The sequence below is a fragment of the Salmo salar genome, chromosome 18, assembly GCF_965601325.2.
Source record: "Salmo salar chromosome 18, fSalSal1, whole genome shotgun sequence".
Classification (NCBI taxonomy): Eukaryota; Metazoa; Chordata; class Actinopteri; order Salmoniformes; family Salmonidae; genus Salmo; species Salmo salar.
This window is the reverse complement of record NC_138308.1, coordinates 12,030,785-12,049,649: the sequence shown is the minus strand read 5'-3', so window position 1 is coordinate 12,049,649 and position 18,865 is coordinate 12,030,785. Positions and strand designations below refer to the sequence as shown.

General features: G+C 43.8%; 1 protein-coding gene across 1 annotated transcript; it reads left to right on the top strand.

The window, feature by feature from the left end:
* The first annotated feature begins 91 nt into the window (after positions 1-91).
* Positions 92-16,905, top strand: si:ch73-105b23.6 (uncharacterized). The gene is made up of 15 exons (XM_082965456.1): positions 92-109; positions 154-229; positions 1,051-1,356; positions 1,748-1,981; positions 3,099-3,251; positions 3,440-3,618; positions 3,908-4,106; positions 4,358-4,477; positions 5,650-5,769; positions 5,949-5,969; positions 6,092-6,159; positions 6,421-6,607; positions 6,982-7,110; positions 7,400-7,562; positions 12,598-16,905. The coding sequence occupies exons 1-15, from the start codon at positions 92-94 to the stop codon at positions 12,755-12,757; spliced, it is 2,133 nt and encodes a 710-aa protein (XP_082821582.1). The 3' UTR covers positions 12,758-16,905.
* Positions 16,906-18,865: the final 1,960 nt, after the last annotated feature.

Sequence of the window (18,865 nt, the reverse complement as noted above, 5' to 3'; positions counted from 1 at the left end):
ACGGTGGTGAGGATGGCTGCTTTTCACCAGGGCATCGGCAAGGTCAGTGTGTTGTGTGTGTGTGTGTGTGTCTGTCTTATGGGTTGTAATTATGGGCTGTAGATCTTACGTGCTTGATTATCCTCACCTCTGTGTGAATGTGCATGTGTTCAGGTCGAGTGGCGGTGTGCAGAGTCGGGAGAGGGACTGGAGGTCCTGGTGGATAATGTGAAGGTCCCAGTCTTTGTCGGTAAGAAATCGAAGCAGTACACAAGCCTACGCTTGGCCTACCATAACAAACGTGGCACAGAAACAGGACGATTACGATTCAACGTTTTACTACTATTCCACCAGACTAGACAATGCAATTTAGGAATATAGTAAATCTCTTTACAACTTTGCAAACTACCTGGAACATCGTTCTCCAACCCTTGTTACATACAATATTACAGTAGCGTCTTCTTCTTCTACGATATCATGGCGGTTCCGCAAACAAACGCTGAAGGTGCGTGCCGCGACTTACTGGGCCAGAGTGTGCGGTCAATCACAGTTTACAACATTACGCTCCACATTTCTAAATCCTCCTACCTAAGTCAGTACCAACGCAGTCCAGTCTCAATGACCCTACACTTCAATCTTTCCCTCTCTTCAACACACAACAATTTGACAACGCGGGCTCCACCGTTTCCTCAACCGTACCCTCCAGACACAACCATTCACATGCTGGCCAACCGGATGTAATGACGAGTTCAGAGCGCAATCGAGCAAACACCACCTCTTCCTTCCTAATCTGACCTTTGAATCTTGGTCCACCGACCTTTCTATAGAGGGCATATAAATGCCGGCCCTTGGGCTCAGAGTCCCATCTCTTCTGCCACACATCCATCAAAATGGTTCTGATCTTACATTTGGCCAGTGGAAGATGAATATTAATTATATGGCTATCTGGTCTACAATTTCATTCCCTTCCACACCCGAGTGGGCTGGGACCCAGCATATTGCAGTAGCAATAGCACGCTATCCTCATATCCCATTAAGATGACATAACAGTGCCCTCTGCTGTCCTTGCAGGTGTGGTGCACATGGGCAAGGAGGGTTTTGCTGTGCGCTGTACCTCGGCCAGTAGCTGTGCGGCAGTGTACGCCGGGGGGCTCCACGTGGTGGTGTGGAGGGTGGGTGGAGGTGGAGGTGGTGGTGCACAGCAGTTGGCCGCCCTGGTGGAGGTCCCCCAGACCTTCTACAGCCGCACCGTGGGCCTGCTGGGCTTCTGGAGCTCCAACCGCACCGATGACTTCCTGCAGTCTGACGGGAAGCTGATGATCTCCCCCAAGAATAACCCTCCCCCGGAGGAGAGCCTGCGCCAATTTGGCCTGTCCTGTGAGTGAGGCTTAAGTCAATAAGTCACATTGAAGGAGTTGGCGGCACATTGAATGTCAATACTAACATACCACTTAGAATGCATGTCCAATACATTGCTTCATTCTAGGTAGCATGCTAGTCTGGTCTCTCTCCCCTAATTCAAATATAGTGTATCACGCAGATTAAGTACCCTTAACTCCACTCATGTATAAGTAGCCATTCACAGACACTGCTAGGTGTTTAGAGGAGCGGTCTTTCACCCTTTTATCCTTGGTCTGATAAGTGGGTACGAATTCACACAGAGCCCCTCGGTTACATATAAGGTCATGTCTGTACAGTCACTGTCTAATGTCAAATATGGTGAGCTATCTTGAGGGTTCTGAGTGATGTCTTGTAATGTGTTCCATAGGGGCTGTGCCTGTTCCAGAGAGCCTGCTCTTCTCCATCCCACCCCCTGGTCGGTTTACTCCAGCCTCGACAGAGGAGCTGATGTCAGTGAGTCCAGCTGTACAAGACAGACTGAGGAGGACATGTCAGGGCAGTTTGCAGTGTGTTCATGACATCCTGGTTTCTAACGACACTGGACTGGGTTTGCAGAGTCTGGAGTCCCAGGAGCTGTACCACAAGCTGGCTATGGTGTTTGGTGAGTCAACCAGAGGTTCAAGAATTTGTATCTTTATTGTAGATGTTGGCACTTCCTCTTCGAGTCACATACTCTGTGCTCTGGGTAAAAGTTGCCCTCTGGACAAAGATCTAGGATCAGTTTACCCTCCCCAATTACAGAGTCTAATCTTAAAATATTTGCCTAGTTGGGCTAGTTTAGGGGGGTAAACACAAAACAAACCTTATATCAGTGTCTATCAGTGGTGTAAAGTACGTAAGTAAAACTACTTGTGTATATGTACTTTACTTTACTATTTATATTTTTGACTACTTTACTTTTACTTCACTACATTCCGAAAGAAAATAATGTACTTTTTACTCCATACATTTTCCCTGACATCCAAAAGTACTCGTTATATTTTTTGAATGCTTAGAAGGACAGGAAAAGGGTCCAATTCACGTACTTATCAAGAGAACATCTCCGGTCATCCCTACTACCTGATCTGGTGGACTCACTAAACACAAATGCTTCGTTTGAAAATGATGTCTGAGTGTTGGAGCGTGCCCCTGGCTTTCCGTAAATAAATAAAAACTAGAAAACGGTGCCGTCTGCTTGGCTTAATATAAGGAATTTGAAATGATTTCTCCTTTTACTTTTACTTTTGATACTTAAGTATATTTTAGCAATTACATTTTCTTTTGATACTTAAATATATTTAAAATCAAATACGTTTTTACTTTTACTCATGTAGTATTTTACTGGGTGACTTTCACTTTTACATGAGTCATTTTCTATTAAGATATCTTTACTTTTACTCAAGTATGACAATTGGGTACTTTTTCCACCACTGGCCTGTATGTGCAACTTCATCCTACTCCACAGCATTCTGCCATTCGCTCCGTAAGAATTCATTGAATGCAGTGTAGTGTTGATTGGGTCAATTGACATGCTTCTCTATAGGTGAGGGGTATTCAACTCTTATCCTACGAGGTCCAGAGCCTGCTGGTTTTCTATTCTACTGATTCTTAATTGCACCCACCTAGAGTCCCGGGTCTAAATCAGTCCGGTATTAAAGGGGAACAATGAAAAAAAACAAAGGAACTGGCTTCGAGTTCCAAAGTTGAGTTTGACATGCTTTAATTTCTCTCCTATGTAGGGAACATGCCTCCCATTGTGACTGAGCCCACGGTGATCCGTTGTAAGGTCAAATCCACTGTTCGCGTGCAGATCAGTACTCAAGACACCAACCTAGACCCTATAAGCTTCTCACTGCTCTTCCCCAGACCACCACAAGCATCTGTTGGGAAAAGTGAGCTTCAAACACACACACACACACACACACACACACACACACACACACACACACACACACACACACACACACACACACACACACGCATGCATGCACACATGTACACACACATACACACGCACACATGCAACCCTCCCCCTCTTGGCGAAGTTTCCTATAATTCCTTAATCTGTCTCTCCCTATAGGTGATGGCATATTGACCTGGACACCAGTCAACATCCAGCCTGTCTACCTGACCATCAGAGTTGATGACCAGCTGTTCAGCTCTCAGTTCACCCCCATCCTGCAGGTGTGCAACTGCCTCAACGGTGGCACCTGCCAATATAACAGCATAGTGGACAACCATCTGCAGGGGAGATTTCTGGTAAACAAACATGTAGACAGACAGACAGACAGACAGACAGACAGACAGACAGACAGACAGACAGACAGACAGACAGACAGACAGACAGACAGACAGACAGACAGACAGACAGACAGACAGACAGACAGACAGACAGACAGACAGACAAAACTGTAAGGGGAGTATTTCTATATGGGCTGGGGTGTTTTCTCCCAGAGCGCAATATGAACTAGTCCTGTGTTTTGAGTGTGAGATGATGTTCCCATGCCGATCAACCCACACACCCTTCCTTTGTGCCTTGTCCTCCCAGGTGGTAGGGTGTCTGTGCCCTAAGGGTTTCAGTGGGAAATTCTGTGGGAATACCACCGACGTGTGTAAAGGGAAGCCTTGCTTCCCAGGAGTGCAGTGCCAGTCTCAATCCCAGGGAGAGCCAGACCAGTTCACCTGTGGAGAGTGCCCCTCACCCACCATCTACGGGGACAAGCAGGGATACAAGTGCTTTGAGAATGGTTGGTATACTTTGGTTAACAAGGGTTGTGTTCATTAGGTACTAAACGGGAGAGAAAACAGGTTGGGGCTACCTGCTCGTTTTGCGTTGCGTGCCCTAATGAACACGACTCAGCTAGCAACTTCTTTACTTGTATTCAGGAAATTATTCATTACTACTAGTCAGGAGTTTTTCCTCATCCAGCTCAACTCCTGGCCCTATTCATTACCATTGAGCTGTTCTCATTCATGTTTCTCCTTCTTTTCCTCTCAGACTTCTGCCTCCCTCCCTTCCCCTTTCCCTGTCACACGATGGCCGACTGCCTCAGCTCAGGGCACAACTACACCTGCAGGTGCAAGCCTGGCTTTACTGGGGACGGACGCAACTGCACAGGTACTGACCCTTGACCCCTGACCTCTGACATAAACATACTGTGTTGTAGCAAAGTCAGGGGGTAGTCCTGACCGGGGCTTGAACCCTGGACTTTGTGACTGTCAAGCCAACACCATAGCTTTCACGCCAAGAGATCCAAACCTCTCGACGACGTCGTAGGTGTTAAGGTCACTACAGTATACATACATTCTGAAAACAATGTAAAATACACTACATAGCCAAAAGTATATGGACACCTGCTCGTCGAACATCTCATTCCAAAATCATGGGCATTAACATGTTGGAACATTCCTGCGGGGACTTGGTTCCATTCAGCCACAAGGGCATTAGTGAGGTCTGGCACTCATGTTAGGCGATTAGGCCTGCCTCGCAATCGGCGTTCCAATTCATCCCAAAGGTATTCGATGGGGTTGAGATCAAGGGGCTGTGCAGGCCAGTCAAGTTCTTCCACACCGATCTCAACAAACCATTTCTGTATGGACCTTGCTTTGGGCACGGGGGCATTGTCATGCCGAAACAGGAAAGGGCCTTCCCCAAACTGTTGCCACAAAGTTGGAAGCACAGAATCGTCTAGAATGTCATTGTAAATTAAGATTTCCCTTCACTGGAAATAAGGGGCCTAGACCGAACCATGAAATCAGCCCCAGACGATTATTCCTCCTCCACCAAACTTTACAGTTGGCACTATGCATTCGGGCAGGTAGCGTTCTCCTGGCATCCGTCAAACCCAGATTCGTCCATCAGCCTGCCAGATGGTGAAGTGTGATTCATCACTCCAGAGAACGCCTACCACTTCGCGGCTGAGCCATTGTTGCTCCTAGATGTTTTCACTTCACAATAACAGCACTTACAGTTAACCAGGCCAGCTCTAGCAGGGCAGAAATTTGAAAAACTGACTTTTTGGAAAGGTGGCATCCTATGACGGTGCCACGTTGAAAGTCACTGAGCTCTTCAGTACGGGCCATTCTACTGCCAGTGTTTGTGTATGGAGATTGCATGGCTGTGTGCTCCGTTTTATACACCTGACAGCAACGGTGTGGCTGAAATAGCCGAATGCACAAATTTAAAATGGCGTCCACATACTTTTGGCCATGTAGTGTATCTCTGAGCCATATTGCAGTTGTTTTCTGAAGAGATTACAGTACATAGTGGTAATATTCCTCCTGATTCAGACATAAATGAGTGCCTGGACCCATCGGCCTGTCGTAACGCCAAGTTTGAGTGTGTGAACACGCCAGGGTCCGTCCGATGCTCCTGTCGCTACCAGAGCACTGAGGAAACCGATGGCTGTGGTACGTACACAGAATGGCCCAGTTACTACTGTTCCAGAATAGTACTGCATGAAACAGTATCTTCTGCAGGGTATTATTGATCTTTACACTATGTCAGGCATGTAAAGGCTTTATGAAGTAATATGTTAACCAGATTATCTCTGTATAATGATGATACCATTTCATTTGTTCCTTTGCAGGGGACTCTGCCAATCCACCAGGTAAGAATCCCCCAATACTGCACAGCAAGACATGACTACTGTGTCACCATGGTGATAGTGACCACATTGTAGAGTGTGAGGTCATCTTATGGCCTTGTTGTTGTTGTTGTTGTTGTTGACAGGGTTCAATGTCTTCAACGTGTCCTTGGGCTGGAGGAACCAGGGGTCTGGAGGAGAGGGACTGAGGCAGGTGAGAGAGAGAGGGTGTGTGTAGGCTCCAAATGAAGAATTGCTACATTTGTGTGTGTGGAACACATAAAAAGAGCTATAGGTCCATGAGTTTTTCCAGATCACATGACCTGACCAGGGATACCAATCCAGAAATGGAAAGGGAAAACTCTGGCTCCTAGGATTGTGTGTGTAAATTTAGATCATGGCTGAGTGGTGTGACATAATGATGTGATGATATGTGTATTTATACAAAATGATGACAAACTTCTCTTTCCTACAGCTGGAGGAGATTCTGTCAATGGGCTTCCAGAACAAGTTCTACAACGCTGTGATGAAACGGCCGATGCAGGGCTCAGGTCTGGATGAGTACAGGATCAACGTGTCCAGTGACACACCCCACTGGTACATCAGAGACTACCTGACCCGCGTCAGTGCTTACTACGGCATCAAAACCGCTGAAGTCGGAGGTAAAACACTCATGGATTGAATGCATTTCTCTGTTAAACTCTACTGTATAGTCACGAGGAGTTGTCGGACTGAGAATTGATTGATTGTAATAGTAGTAGAAAAACGTTATTATCCCTGACAGGTGGCAGTGCAGGCGGGCGTCACACTATGTAATGTAAAACAATGCTCTCAGGAGAAGCGTAACTTGAACCACACATTGCGCATTGTCATGTCAACAATGATGATAATGGTGATTATGATTAATGCAGTTGTCAAAGATGCAGTCCTAAGTCGGTGTTTGCCAGCAAGAACTGAGATGGTTTCGTATTCCAAATTGTTGGTTGGTCACAGTTCCAAACCCTCTCTCTTTTATCCTCTCGTCTCTCTCTCACAGACTTGGATGAGTGTAAATCAAATGAGGCTGTGTGTAGGCAACCTGCCCTTTGTGCCAACACTTACGGAGGGTACAGGTGTGTGTGCAACGGGACCACCGACGTCGACTACACCCAATCCTGCATTTTAGGTGAGGCTGTGGGAAAAGATGGGTCGTTGACCGTTTACCATTTTATGCAAATACCCAGGGTGTGATGCTTTTCCTGGTCATTTCACGTCGTCATTTCATACTATGGTTATGGAAAAGAGTTTCCACTAAGCATGTATTCTCTGAACCCAGAACCAAATGCACTGGCCAGCTACTAAATTCTGTTAACATGGGAACTGACCAAGATTTTTTGGGGGGGGCCCTAAGTATGACATAATAATGTGTTAATGGCCTATTGAACCTAACGTTCCGCTGTTGGCCCACTATTTAGACATGGGGGGTTTGAACAGGACGGGGATAGCCGTGGCCCAGACGGCGGAGGATAAGAAGCCCCTGATCCTGGGCCTGGTTTTAGGCATCGGGATCCCTGTCCTCCTGCTACTGTCTGCCCTCGCCTGCTTCTGCTGTTCCCGCAAGAAGACCATCACAGGAGAGTGAGTACCCTGAATGTCCTCACAGACAGTAACATGGTGTATACAACATTCACACAGACCTAATGGTATATAGTACCTTCAGAAAGATACTGTAACCACAATATATATATATATATATATATATATATATATATATATAATATATATATACAGTAACAGATGCATAGTTTACCCTCAGTTCAGATACAATGTTTACCGTTATTGCAGCAGAACTACAAGGCAGTACATAATCACAAAAAGCACAAGATTGGGTAGAAACACAACACCAGGTTTGTAGCTAGTGACCTCTGCAGGATAATAGGGGTACATCTGGTGTCCGTATGTCCATCAGCCCTGTTTGTGTATTATCTCCATAACTGCAGTGCTATAGTCTGCAGATGTACAGCATCTGGAGCAGGTGGCAGTGGACTAGAGACACATAATCCTGAGTCCTGGCCCTGCTTTATACTCTAAACCACAGTGTAATGTATGAGTCATTCTATTTGATTTCACTTTTTGAACGCACCCCTTTTTGAACTTTCCATACATATTTGTCCATGGTAAAAGTGGTCAGAAAGTGACTTTTTGAACTTAAATACCAAAATATTCCGGAGATAGAGGTGCTCAAAGTTGACCCATTTTGCATATCCCACGATACCATGGGACAAGTCGTCATCACTGGAAAAAAGTGTATGGTTGAGCTTGATACAATTTAAAAGCTTGCAAACAGGATTGTCAAACTATTTTGTATATCTTAAAACGTGTCAACTTTTTTTCCGCATATGTTGTAGCTTAGAGCCTAATGTACATAATCTGAGGTGTTTGTGTTGTGCCCGTCCTCGGTTGAGACAGCATGCTCTTGAATACGGGGTGGGTGTCATTTCAATCATAGAAATAGAATGTATAGAATGGACCTATCCCTTCAGACCACTGCAGTTTAGCTGATACACAACTGAAATGTTGGTAACACTTTACTTGACACCCAGCGTCATAACACATTATGACCCTGTCATAACCATGTCATAATACACTATATATACAAAGGTATGTGGACTCCCCTTGAAATGAGTGGATTTGGGTTTTTTCAGCCACATCCGTTGCTGACAGGTGTATAAAATCGACCATACAGCCATGCAATCTCCATAGACAGACATTGTTAGTAGAATGGCCTTAGTGAAGAGCTCAGTGACTTGCAACGTGGCACCGTCATAAGATGCCACCTTTCCGACAAGTCAGTTCTTCAAATTTCTGGCCTGCTAGAGCTGCCCCGGGCAGATGTAAGTGCTGTTATTGTAAAGTGGAAACATCTAGGAGCAACAGCATCTCAGCCGCAAAGTGGTAGGCCACACAAGCTCACAGTACAGGGCCGCCACCTGCCGAAGCGCGTAGCGAGTAAAAATCGTCTGTCCTCGGTTGCAAACTCACTATTGAGTTCCAAACTGACTCTGGAAGCAATGTCAGCACAAGAACTGTTCGCCGGGAGCTTCATAAAATGGTTTTCCATGGCCGAGAAGCCGCACACAAGCCTAAGATCACCATGCGAAATGCCAAGCGTCGGCTGGAGTTGTGTAACGCTCGTCGCCATTGGACTCTGGAGCAGTGGAAACGCGTTCTCTGGAGTGATGAATCACGCTTCACTATCTGGCAGTCCGATGGACGAATCTGGGTTTGGCGGATGCCAGCAGAATGCTATCTGCCCCAATGCATAGTGCCAAGTGTAAAGTTTGGTGGAGGAGGAATAATAGCCTGGGGCTGTTTTTCATGGTTCGGGCTAGGCCCCTTAGTTCCAGTGAAGGGAAATCTTAACGCTACAGCATACAATATTCTAGAAAATTCTGTGCTTCCAACTTTGTGGCAACAGTTTGGGGAGAGCCCTGACCTCAACCCCATCGAACACCTTTCGCATGAATTGGAACGCCAACTGCGATCCAGACCTAATCGCCCAACATGAGTGCCCGACCTCACTAATGCTCTTGTGGCTGAATGGAAGCAAGTCCCCACAGCAATGTTCCAACATCCTTATTTTATTCAACCTTTATTTAACTAGGCAAGTCAGTTTAGAACAAATTCTTATTTACAATGCTTAGGAGTCCCAAATTCTTATTTGCAATGACGGCCTACGCCGGCCAAACCCTAACGCGGGCAAAATTGCCCCAGCATCGTCCGGGTTAGGGTTTGGCTGGGGTAGGCCGTCATTGTAAATAAGAATTTGCGACTCCTAATGATTGTAAATAAGAATTTGGGACTGCTAATCACGGACAGTTGTGATATAGCCCGGGATCGAACCAGGGTCTGTAGTGATGCCTCTACCACTGAGATGCAGTGCCTTAGACCGCTGCGCCACTCGGGGTCCCTAATGGAAAGCCTTCCCAGAAGAGTGATATGTTCGACGAACAGGTGTCCACATACTTTTGGTCATGTAGTGTATGTCATAACAGCTGACATAACTTGTCATAACCTGTTTATAATATGGTCATGGATGGTTATGACACCTACATAAGAGTGTAAAAACCCACACAACCTACCACACAAGGCAAAACATTCCAAAACACCAAAGCCTATATGTCAATAGTATGTTTGTTACATACAACAACAAAAATGTACCATATTAAATTATCATTGTTATTGCACACACATCAGACATGCACCTACCCCAATGCTCTGTTGCTGATGGATGGGATAAATGCAGGAGCAAATTTCAGGAGCAGGACAATACACCCTCTTTTTGATCGATGACTGATATAAGGGCATGTACGTACGTAGGCCTGTGTGGCTTACATGATTATGATGGTCATAATGCTTCTTGACAGTGTCATAAAGTGTATTTTTATTTAGTCTCAGTAAAGTGACCCAGGATGGTCATAATGCTTCTTGACAGTGTCATAAAGTGTATTTTTTTTAGTCTCAGTAAAGTGACACAGGATGGTCAGAATGCTTCTTGACAGTGTCATAAAGTGTATTTTTTTTAGTCCAAGTAAAGTGACACAGGATGGTCATAATGCTTCTTGACAGTGTCATAAAGTGTATTTTCTTAGTCCAAGTAAAGTGACACAGGATGGTCATAATGCTTCTTGACAGTGTCATAAAGTGTATTTTTATTTAGTCTCAGTAAAGTGACCCAGGATGGTCATAATGCTTCTTGACAGTGTCATAAAGTGTATTTTTTTTAGTCTCAGTAAAGTGACACAGGATGGTCAGAATGCTTCTTGACAGTGTCATAAAGTGTATTTTTTTTAGTCCAAGTAAAGTGACACAGGATGGTCATAATGCTTCTTGACAGTGTCATAAAGTGTATTTTCTTAGTCCAAGTAAAGTGACACAGGATGGTCATAATGCTTCTTGACAGTGTCATAAAGTGTATTTTTATTTAGTCTCAGTAAAGTGACCCAGGATGGTCATAATGCTTCTTGACAGTGTCATAAAGTGTATTTTTATTTAGTCTCAGTAAAGTGACCCAGGATGGTCATAATGCTTCTTGACAGTGTCATAAAGTGTATTTTTATTTAGTCTCAGTAAAGTGACACAGGATGGTCAGAATGCTTCTTGACAGTGTCATAAAGTGTATTTTTTTTAGTCCAAGTAAAGTGACACAGGATGGTCATAATGCTTCTTGACAGTGTCATAAAGTGTATTTTCTTAGTCCAAGTAAAGTGACACAGGATGGTCATAATGCTTCTTGACAGTGTCATAAAGTGTATTTTTATTTAGTCTCAGTAAAGTGACCCAGGATGGTCATAATGCTTCTTGACAGTGTCATAAAGTGTATTTTTTTTAGTCTCAGTAAAGTGACACAGGATGGTCATAATGCTTCTTGACAGTGTCATAAAGTGTATTTTTTTAGTCCAAGTAAAGTGACACAGGATGGTCATAATGCTTCTTGACAGTGTCATAAAGTGTATTTTTATTTAGTCTCAGTAAAGTGACACAGGATGGTCATAATGCTTCTTGACAGTGTCATAAAGTGTATTTTTTTTAGTCCAAGTAAAGTGACACAGGATGGTCATAATGCTTCTTGACAGTGTCATAAAGTGTATTTTTTTTAGTCCAAGTAAAGTGACACAGGATGGTCATAATGCTTCTTGACAGTGTCATAAAGTGTTTTTTTTTTAGTCTCAAGTAAAGTGACACAGGATGGTCAGAATGCTTCTTGACAGTGTCATAAAGTGTCTTTTCTACAAGTTATTTAAAATATGATGAAAAAAACATGACTATAAAGACTTTTTACAACAACAACAAAAGATTTAAGAAACTTTCAAACGAACAGAAACTTCTTGGCAGGGATAAAACTCATTAAAATCAATGTGGGATCTGACACTCTTCAGTAGGTGTCATAACAGCCATAACATAACGCAATATATGTCACAACAGGTGGAAATATATTGGTCATGACAGTGCTATGATCATATTATGACAGGTTATGACAAGTTATGCCAGCTGTGTCATAACGGGTGTCAAGTAAAGTGTTACTGAAATGGTAATTGAATTGAAATGTTAACTTCCAATTACGACCACAAAGATTGCCACAAGTCCACCCACCGTCGAATATCAACTTAAATGGGAATGTCTGTTCTATTATCTATATTTCAATAGGTTTCCTAAGGAAGATTGACAGTATAATTTAAAACAACTGATCTTTACGCATTTTATCAACAACAACAAAAAGAATGAACCTCTATCTCCTGAATGTTTAACTTTCTGACCACTTCTACCATGGGCAAATATGTATGGAAAGTTTCATTCAAATCAAAAGGGCTTCGGTCAAAAAATAATGGAACTCAAATGGAACGACCCATATACACTATGGACTTCATGCTGGGGGAGGTGATTGGGGATGTTGTAGAATTAGGTTATTATAATGATAGGAAATAGGCCATTGTCGCATGGACACACATAGTGCTATTCATCTGATGGAGATTATGCAACCTATTTGGATTATGTCTGTGCAACTCTGTATCCATGTCGAATAGCATAATGACCATTTTAAATCTGTACTGAGTGTGCCAGATGTAAGGTTACCGTTGGACAACTCTCATTCCTTTGTGTTGTTTCTGTGCAGAATTCCTCAATTGTTACCAGAATATGTTCGGGAGCAGTACAACCCTCCGCCCTTCAACTACTCGGACCCGGCTCTACACTACAACGTCCACGTCAGCCCTCGCGTCATCGACGACCTTACACCCGGGAAGCGTCGCAGTACAAACTTCACACACGCTTAACAGCGCTATTATGATTGCGCATGTAAAAAAATAAAACAAAGTCAATATATTATTTATACTGTAATAACCAATTGCTTAAAGCTGAGGGACTTTCAAAGTCCAATGTATTTCAGAAAAGAAGAAGTGGACACAGAAATTGATACGGAGAGAAACAATGCATATCTCGTGATGTGATTCTGACGAGCACTCCTAGCAAGTACGTCGAAGTAAAGGCTGGACGGCTCTGGGCGAGGGAACTTAATAAACCAGTAAACAAACAGAGCCATTCATGTGCCTTACGTATTTCCCATGTGAAACCTAATGCTTTCTGTTTATATATATTTTTTTTAAATCATAGTTATTATATTCATGTGTAAAGCACATTTGTATTAATATCACAGAGTGAGCGTCGCCACATATTTGTACATGCAACGGATTAACCCAGAGAAGATTGTAGTAATTTGATTTATCAGACAACATGTTGTGGGGTCCTCTTCTTAACCTTCAGTCCATCAGCGGTTGTACTTTAGAGCATAATGTCTTTTTGGTTATGAAGATACTGAGAACAAACAAGAAGCACTTGAATCCAATTCAAGGTTTTCATAATGGCGGTAAGAGTAGGTAGTACACCTAGCATACAAACTTTGTCATACATGGGTCTCAAACACCCTTATATCAGTTATGAACGGTCTGTCACCGTTATCCTGAGTGGAGAGCTCAAAAACAAAACCTCATATCGATCTACAAGACCAGAGAGAGTCAGCGGCTACAGAGAAGTCGCAGTCGATGGCTGGGATGGCGAGGCATCGGTGAGACGCGTTAAATGGAGAGTGAACCGTGCTGTCGGCCTCTGGAGGACCTGCTCATCTCCCCCTGTTGACCACATCCTCCCTCTGCTCAAGCCATGTGGTTCCCTCTTGACTGTCGCTCCATCTTTTGGTAGCTTGAAATCTTCAAAAAAAACGTTCAACTCTGGCTGAAAATAGTAATCCAGACCGAATCTATATAGCTGTTTTATTTTATTCTTGTTTGTTTAGATTTTTCAAGCGCTTTGAGACTCTTTCTGTAATGAAAAGCGCTGTAGAAGTTAAATGAATTATTATTATTGTCATGTACATTGAAGAGAGAGGAGTCTCCTTTGCCTTAAACCTATGGAATACATGCAATATTAATAATGATACGTCTCAATGTTCTAAAAGAAACTAAATGCATGATGTAAACCAGATCTCCCTTGGAGAATATGTTTTAATCGATGAAGTCATGAACCAGACAATGGCATGCCCTTGATTCAATTAGAAAATAAAGGGGGTTGCATGTTTAAAAGGGGATACATGTTTCACGATTGGCACCCATGTTACAGAGAGGCACAGATGGGGAAACATACACTAAACGGCCAAAAGTATGTGGACACCTGCTCGTCGTACATCTCATTACAAACTCGTGGGCATTAATATGGAGTTGGTCCCCCCCTTTGCTTATTTAACAGCTTCCACTCTTCTGGGAAGGCTTTCCAATAGATGTTGGAATGTTGCTGCGGGGACTTGCTTCCATTCAGCCACAAGAGCATTAGTGAGGTCAGGCACTGATGTTGGGTGATTAGGCCTGGCTCGCAGTCGGTGTTCCAATTCATTCCAATAGGTGTTCGATGGAGTTGAGGTCAGGGCTCTGTGCAGGCATGTCAAGTTCTTCCACACCGATCTTGACAAACCATTTCTGTATGGACCTCGCATTGTGCACAGGAGCATTTTGGGGCTCCCGAGTGATGCAGCGGTCTAAGGCATTGCATCTCAGTGCTAGAGGCATCACTACAGACCCTGGTTTGATTCCAGGTTGTATCACGACTGGCTGTGATTGGGAGTCCCATAGGGCGGCATACAGCGTCGTCCAGGTTAGGGTTTGACCAGAGTAAGCCATCATTGTAAATAAAAATTGTCATGCTGAAACAGGAAAGGGCCTTCCCCAAACCGTTGCCGCAAAGTTGTAAGCACAAAATCGTCTAGAATGTCATTATATGCACATGGGGATCTCAGGCTTGTGTGCGGCTGCTCGGCCATGGAAAACCATTTCAAGAAGCTCCCGACGAACAGTTCTTGTGCTGACATTGCTTCCAGAGACAGTTTGGAATTCGGGAGTGAGTGTTGCAACCAAGGACAAGGCATTGTTCCGCGCTACGTGCTTCAACACTCGACCGTCCCGTTCTGTGAGTTTTTGTGGCTTACCACTAAGCGGCTGAAATGTTGTTGCTCCTGGACGTTTCCACTCCACAATAACAGTACTTACAGTTGACCGGGGCAGCTCTAGCAGGACAGAAATTTGACGAACTGACTTGTCGGAAAGGTAGCATCTTATAACGGTGCTACATTGAAAGTCACTGAGCTCATCAGTAAGGCCATTCTACTGCCAATGTTTGTCTATGGAGATTGCATGGCTGTTTGCTCGATTTTATACATGTGGCTGAAATAGCTGAATCCACTAATTTGAAGGGTTGTACACATACTTTTGTACATATAGTGTATCTGCCTGGCTATATATTACCACACATATTTTACAGTACCACCATACTTTGACCATTCCCATCCTGTGGAGGTGTTATACTCTTTCCAATCATTAGGTGTCAGCAGCGAGTCACCCAGACAGGCAGCAGAGAGGCTGATCAATCACATTGCTTGTGGGAGGTTGAGTTGAGCTGAGTAGCACAGTAGCACAGCAGTCACCTGCTCAGACTGCAGCCCTGGCTCCTTAGAAAGTGGCTGCAGCGTGCCGTGTGGTGCCCCCTGCAAGATGAGATCATCTGAGTGCGGTGCACAGCGCAGCTCTGCAGTTCCCAGCACCGCAGAGAGGCAGCAACACTAGGGTCAAGGGCAGGGCACTGCCACTGCACTACCCAACCCACTTCTTGAATGTGGATCCCCCTCCACCCCACACACTATCACTGCATAACCTCTGCAGTGCCACAGGTCCTCTTGATTTCATCCTTTGGAGGAAGCGAACACAGATAAGGTCGAAGTCCTCTTCAGAATATGTATAGGAAAGTGCTATAAAGAGTAATTGAGAGATGACATGGCAAGCAACACAGCTAACACCTGTGCATGAAGAAACAACAGCAGGCCGAATGAAGAAATACCAGAAATACTCACCTTTGTAATAAAAGGAATTAAGCATTGAAGATGAAAATATGACAAGCACTTAGCCTACTTCTATCCCGCATCGTTTAATTTGCAGCTAAACTGAAGGCTGCAGCGTTTGAACAGGAATCCTACTCTGACTGCAGCAGACACCTGGAGGTACGCCAGAAGGAGAAGAGAGAGAGCTGAGCGCTAAGATCAACAGCAGGGATTCAGTTTGACAGTTTCTAAGTGGCGGTGTCCTTCTGAGCACCTCGGATAAAAAAAAAAAAAAGCCAGCCGATGACTACAAAGATACTCAGAGATAGACAGAATTAGAAGGATTAATTTGGATTCAACACTGAGCGTGTATGTTCATATCCATTTCATTAGAACATGATTGAAATAGCTTGGGAATACCAGCAATGCTAAATCCTCTTATCAGATTTGAGGGCATCATATTTGGCTCATGATAATGCAATTGTGAAAACAACAAGTCATTGCTCTGCAACAGGTAGCTATGGAGCCGGATGGATCTGCTTACTGTTTAGCTTGTATAGAAGGACAATAACAACTTTTATCCAGGCATGATGTCACAGTACATTGAGCAGTGACACTAATTAAAATGGAGTGGTGGACACAGTGCCAGAGTCCCTGACTACGGCCTGCCTCCCCTACACATGACCCTTGACCTTGTGGTGCGAGACCAAGAGCTAGTGGTGTAAAGTACTTAAGTACTACTGCCACGTCCTGACCATAGTGAGTGTTATTTTCTATGGTAGATTAGGTCAGGGCGTGACAGGGGGTGTTTGTCTGGTTTTTGTATGTCTATGTTTTGGTTCTAGGTTTGTATTTCTATGTTGGTGTTATTTGGCATGACCTCCAATTAGAGGAAGCAGGTTGTCGTTGTCTCTAATTGGAGGCCCTATTTAAGTTTATGTTTGTCCCACAGGTGTTTGTGGGTGATTGTTCTTTGTGAGGTTTATGTTCCTCCAGCGTCATGGTTTGTTGTTTTGTATTTACTTTAAGTGTTAATTGTTGCATTCGGTTTCACTGATTTAAATAAAACATGTGGAACTACGAAAACGCTGCATCTTGGTCCGCTCTTTCGAACAGCCGTGACAACTACTTTTTTTTTGGGGGGGGGGGTATCTGTACTCTACTATATATATTTTTTGCCTACTTTTACATGACTACATTCCTGAATAAAATAATGTACTTTTACATTTTTCCTGACACCCAAAAGTACTCGTTACATCTTGACAGGAAAATGGTCCAATTCACACTTCTCAAGAGAAAATCCCTGGTCATCCCTACTGCCTCTGATCTGGCGGACTGACTAAACACAAATGCTGCCTTTGTAAATTATGTCTGAGTGTTGGAGTGTGCCCCTGCTACCCGTCAATAAAAACAAATGAGAAGATTGCTCCATCGGGTTTGCTTAATATAAGGAATTAGAAATGATTTCTACTTTTGATACTTATGTACATTTTAGAAATTCCATTTACTTTTGATACTTGAGTACATTTAAAACCAAATCCTTTTAGACTTTTACTCAAGTAGTATTTTACTGGGTGACTTTTACTTGAGTCATTTTCTATTAAGGTATCTTTACTTTTACTCAAGTATGACAATTGAATACTTTTTCCACCACTGCCAAGAGCAGCTGTCTGGAGGAGTGTGTTCAGAGATGGGTTGCCTGTTGCAGATAAGGTCTCACTCTCCGGAGCAGTTATATATTCACACATGCTAACAATGCTTGACTTGGCTGAAATAGGTGCTGGTACTGTTTACATTTAGGTGCAGGAGCTCCACAATACTTTTGAGGTAATATCCTGTAAGAAGAGCAGGAGCTCAAGCAATAGAGGTGCCGATACTCAGCTCCTGTGAGCTCCTGCACAAGTCAAGCACTGCACATGCATACCATACACATGAGAGGTGGCATGACAAGAAAGGGGAGGTTACTGGGCTACCGCATAGGCGTATATGTGCACGTGTGCACACTCGCGCGCGCACACACATAGGCACACACACAAACTTCCTCCCCTGACGGAGTACCTGAGCCCTGGGACCATGCCTCAGGACTACCTGGCCTGATGACTCCTTGCTGTCCCCAGTCCACCTGGTCGGGCTGCTGCTCCAGTTTCAACTGTTCTGCCTGCGGCTATAGAACCCTGACCTGTTCACCGGAAGTGCTACCTTTTCCCAGAACCTGCTGTTTTCAACTCTCTCTCTCTACCGCACCTGCTGTCTCGAACTCTGAATGCTCGGCTATGAAAAGCCAACTGACATTTACTCCTGAGGTGCTGACCTGTTACACCCTCTGTGATTATTATTATTTGACCCTGCTGGTCATCTATGAACGTTTGAACATCTTGGCCATGTACTGTTATAATCTCCACCCGGCACAGCCAAGAAGAAGACTGGCCACCCCTCAGAGCCTGGTTCCTCTCTAGGTTTCCTCCCTGGTTCCTGCCTTTCTAGGGAGTTTTTCCTAGCCACTGTGCCTCTACATCTATCTGCATTGCTTGCTGTTAGGGTTTTAGGCTGGGTTTCTGTATAGCACTTGGTGAGATCGGCTGATGCAAAAAGGGCTTTATAAATACATTTGATTGAAAATTTGATTGACATATACACACAATGAGTAAACTATTGCATGTAAATCTATTGAAACCAACCAATAAAACCCATACATATATATATATATATATATATATATATATATATATATATATATATATATATATATATATATATATATATATATATACATATATATTCAGTATACACACACATCCCCCCATGAATCCCTCACAAGTTACATCATAGAGTTAGTTTAACATTTTAAAGACCATGAACGCATTTCTCCAGGGTTCCAATCAAGCCCATCCATATGAACCTCTAACCTACCATCACCTTTGACCTGGAACAAGTCCCCAGGGACCCAGGGGGAACGAGAGGGCATGTCATCAACCACCACCCAGCTGATTCTACAAATGTATGGAAACCACCATAATAGATGGGA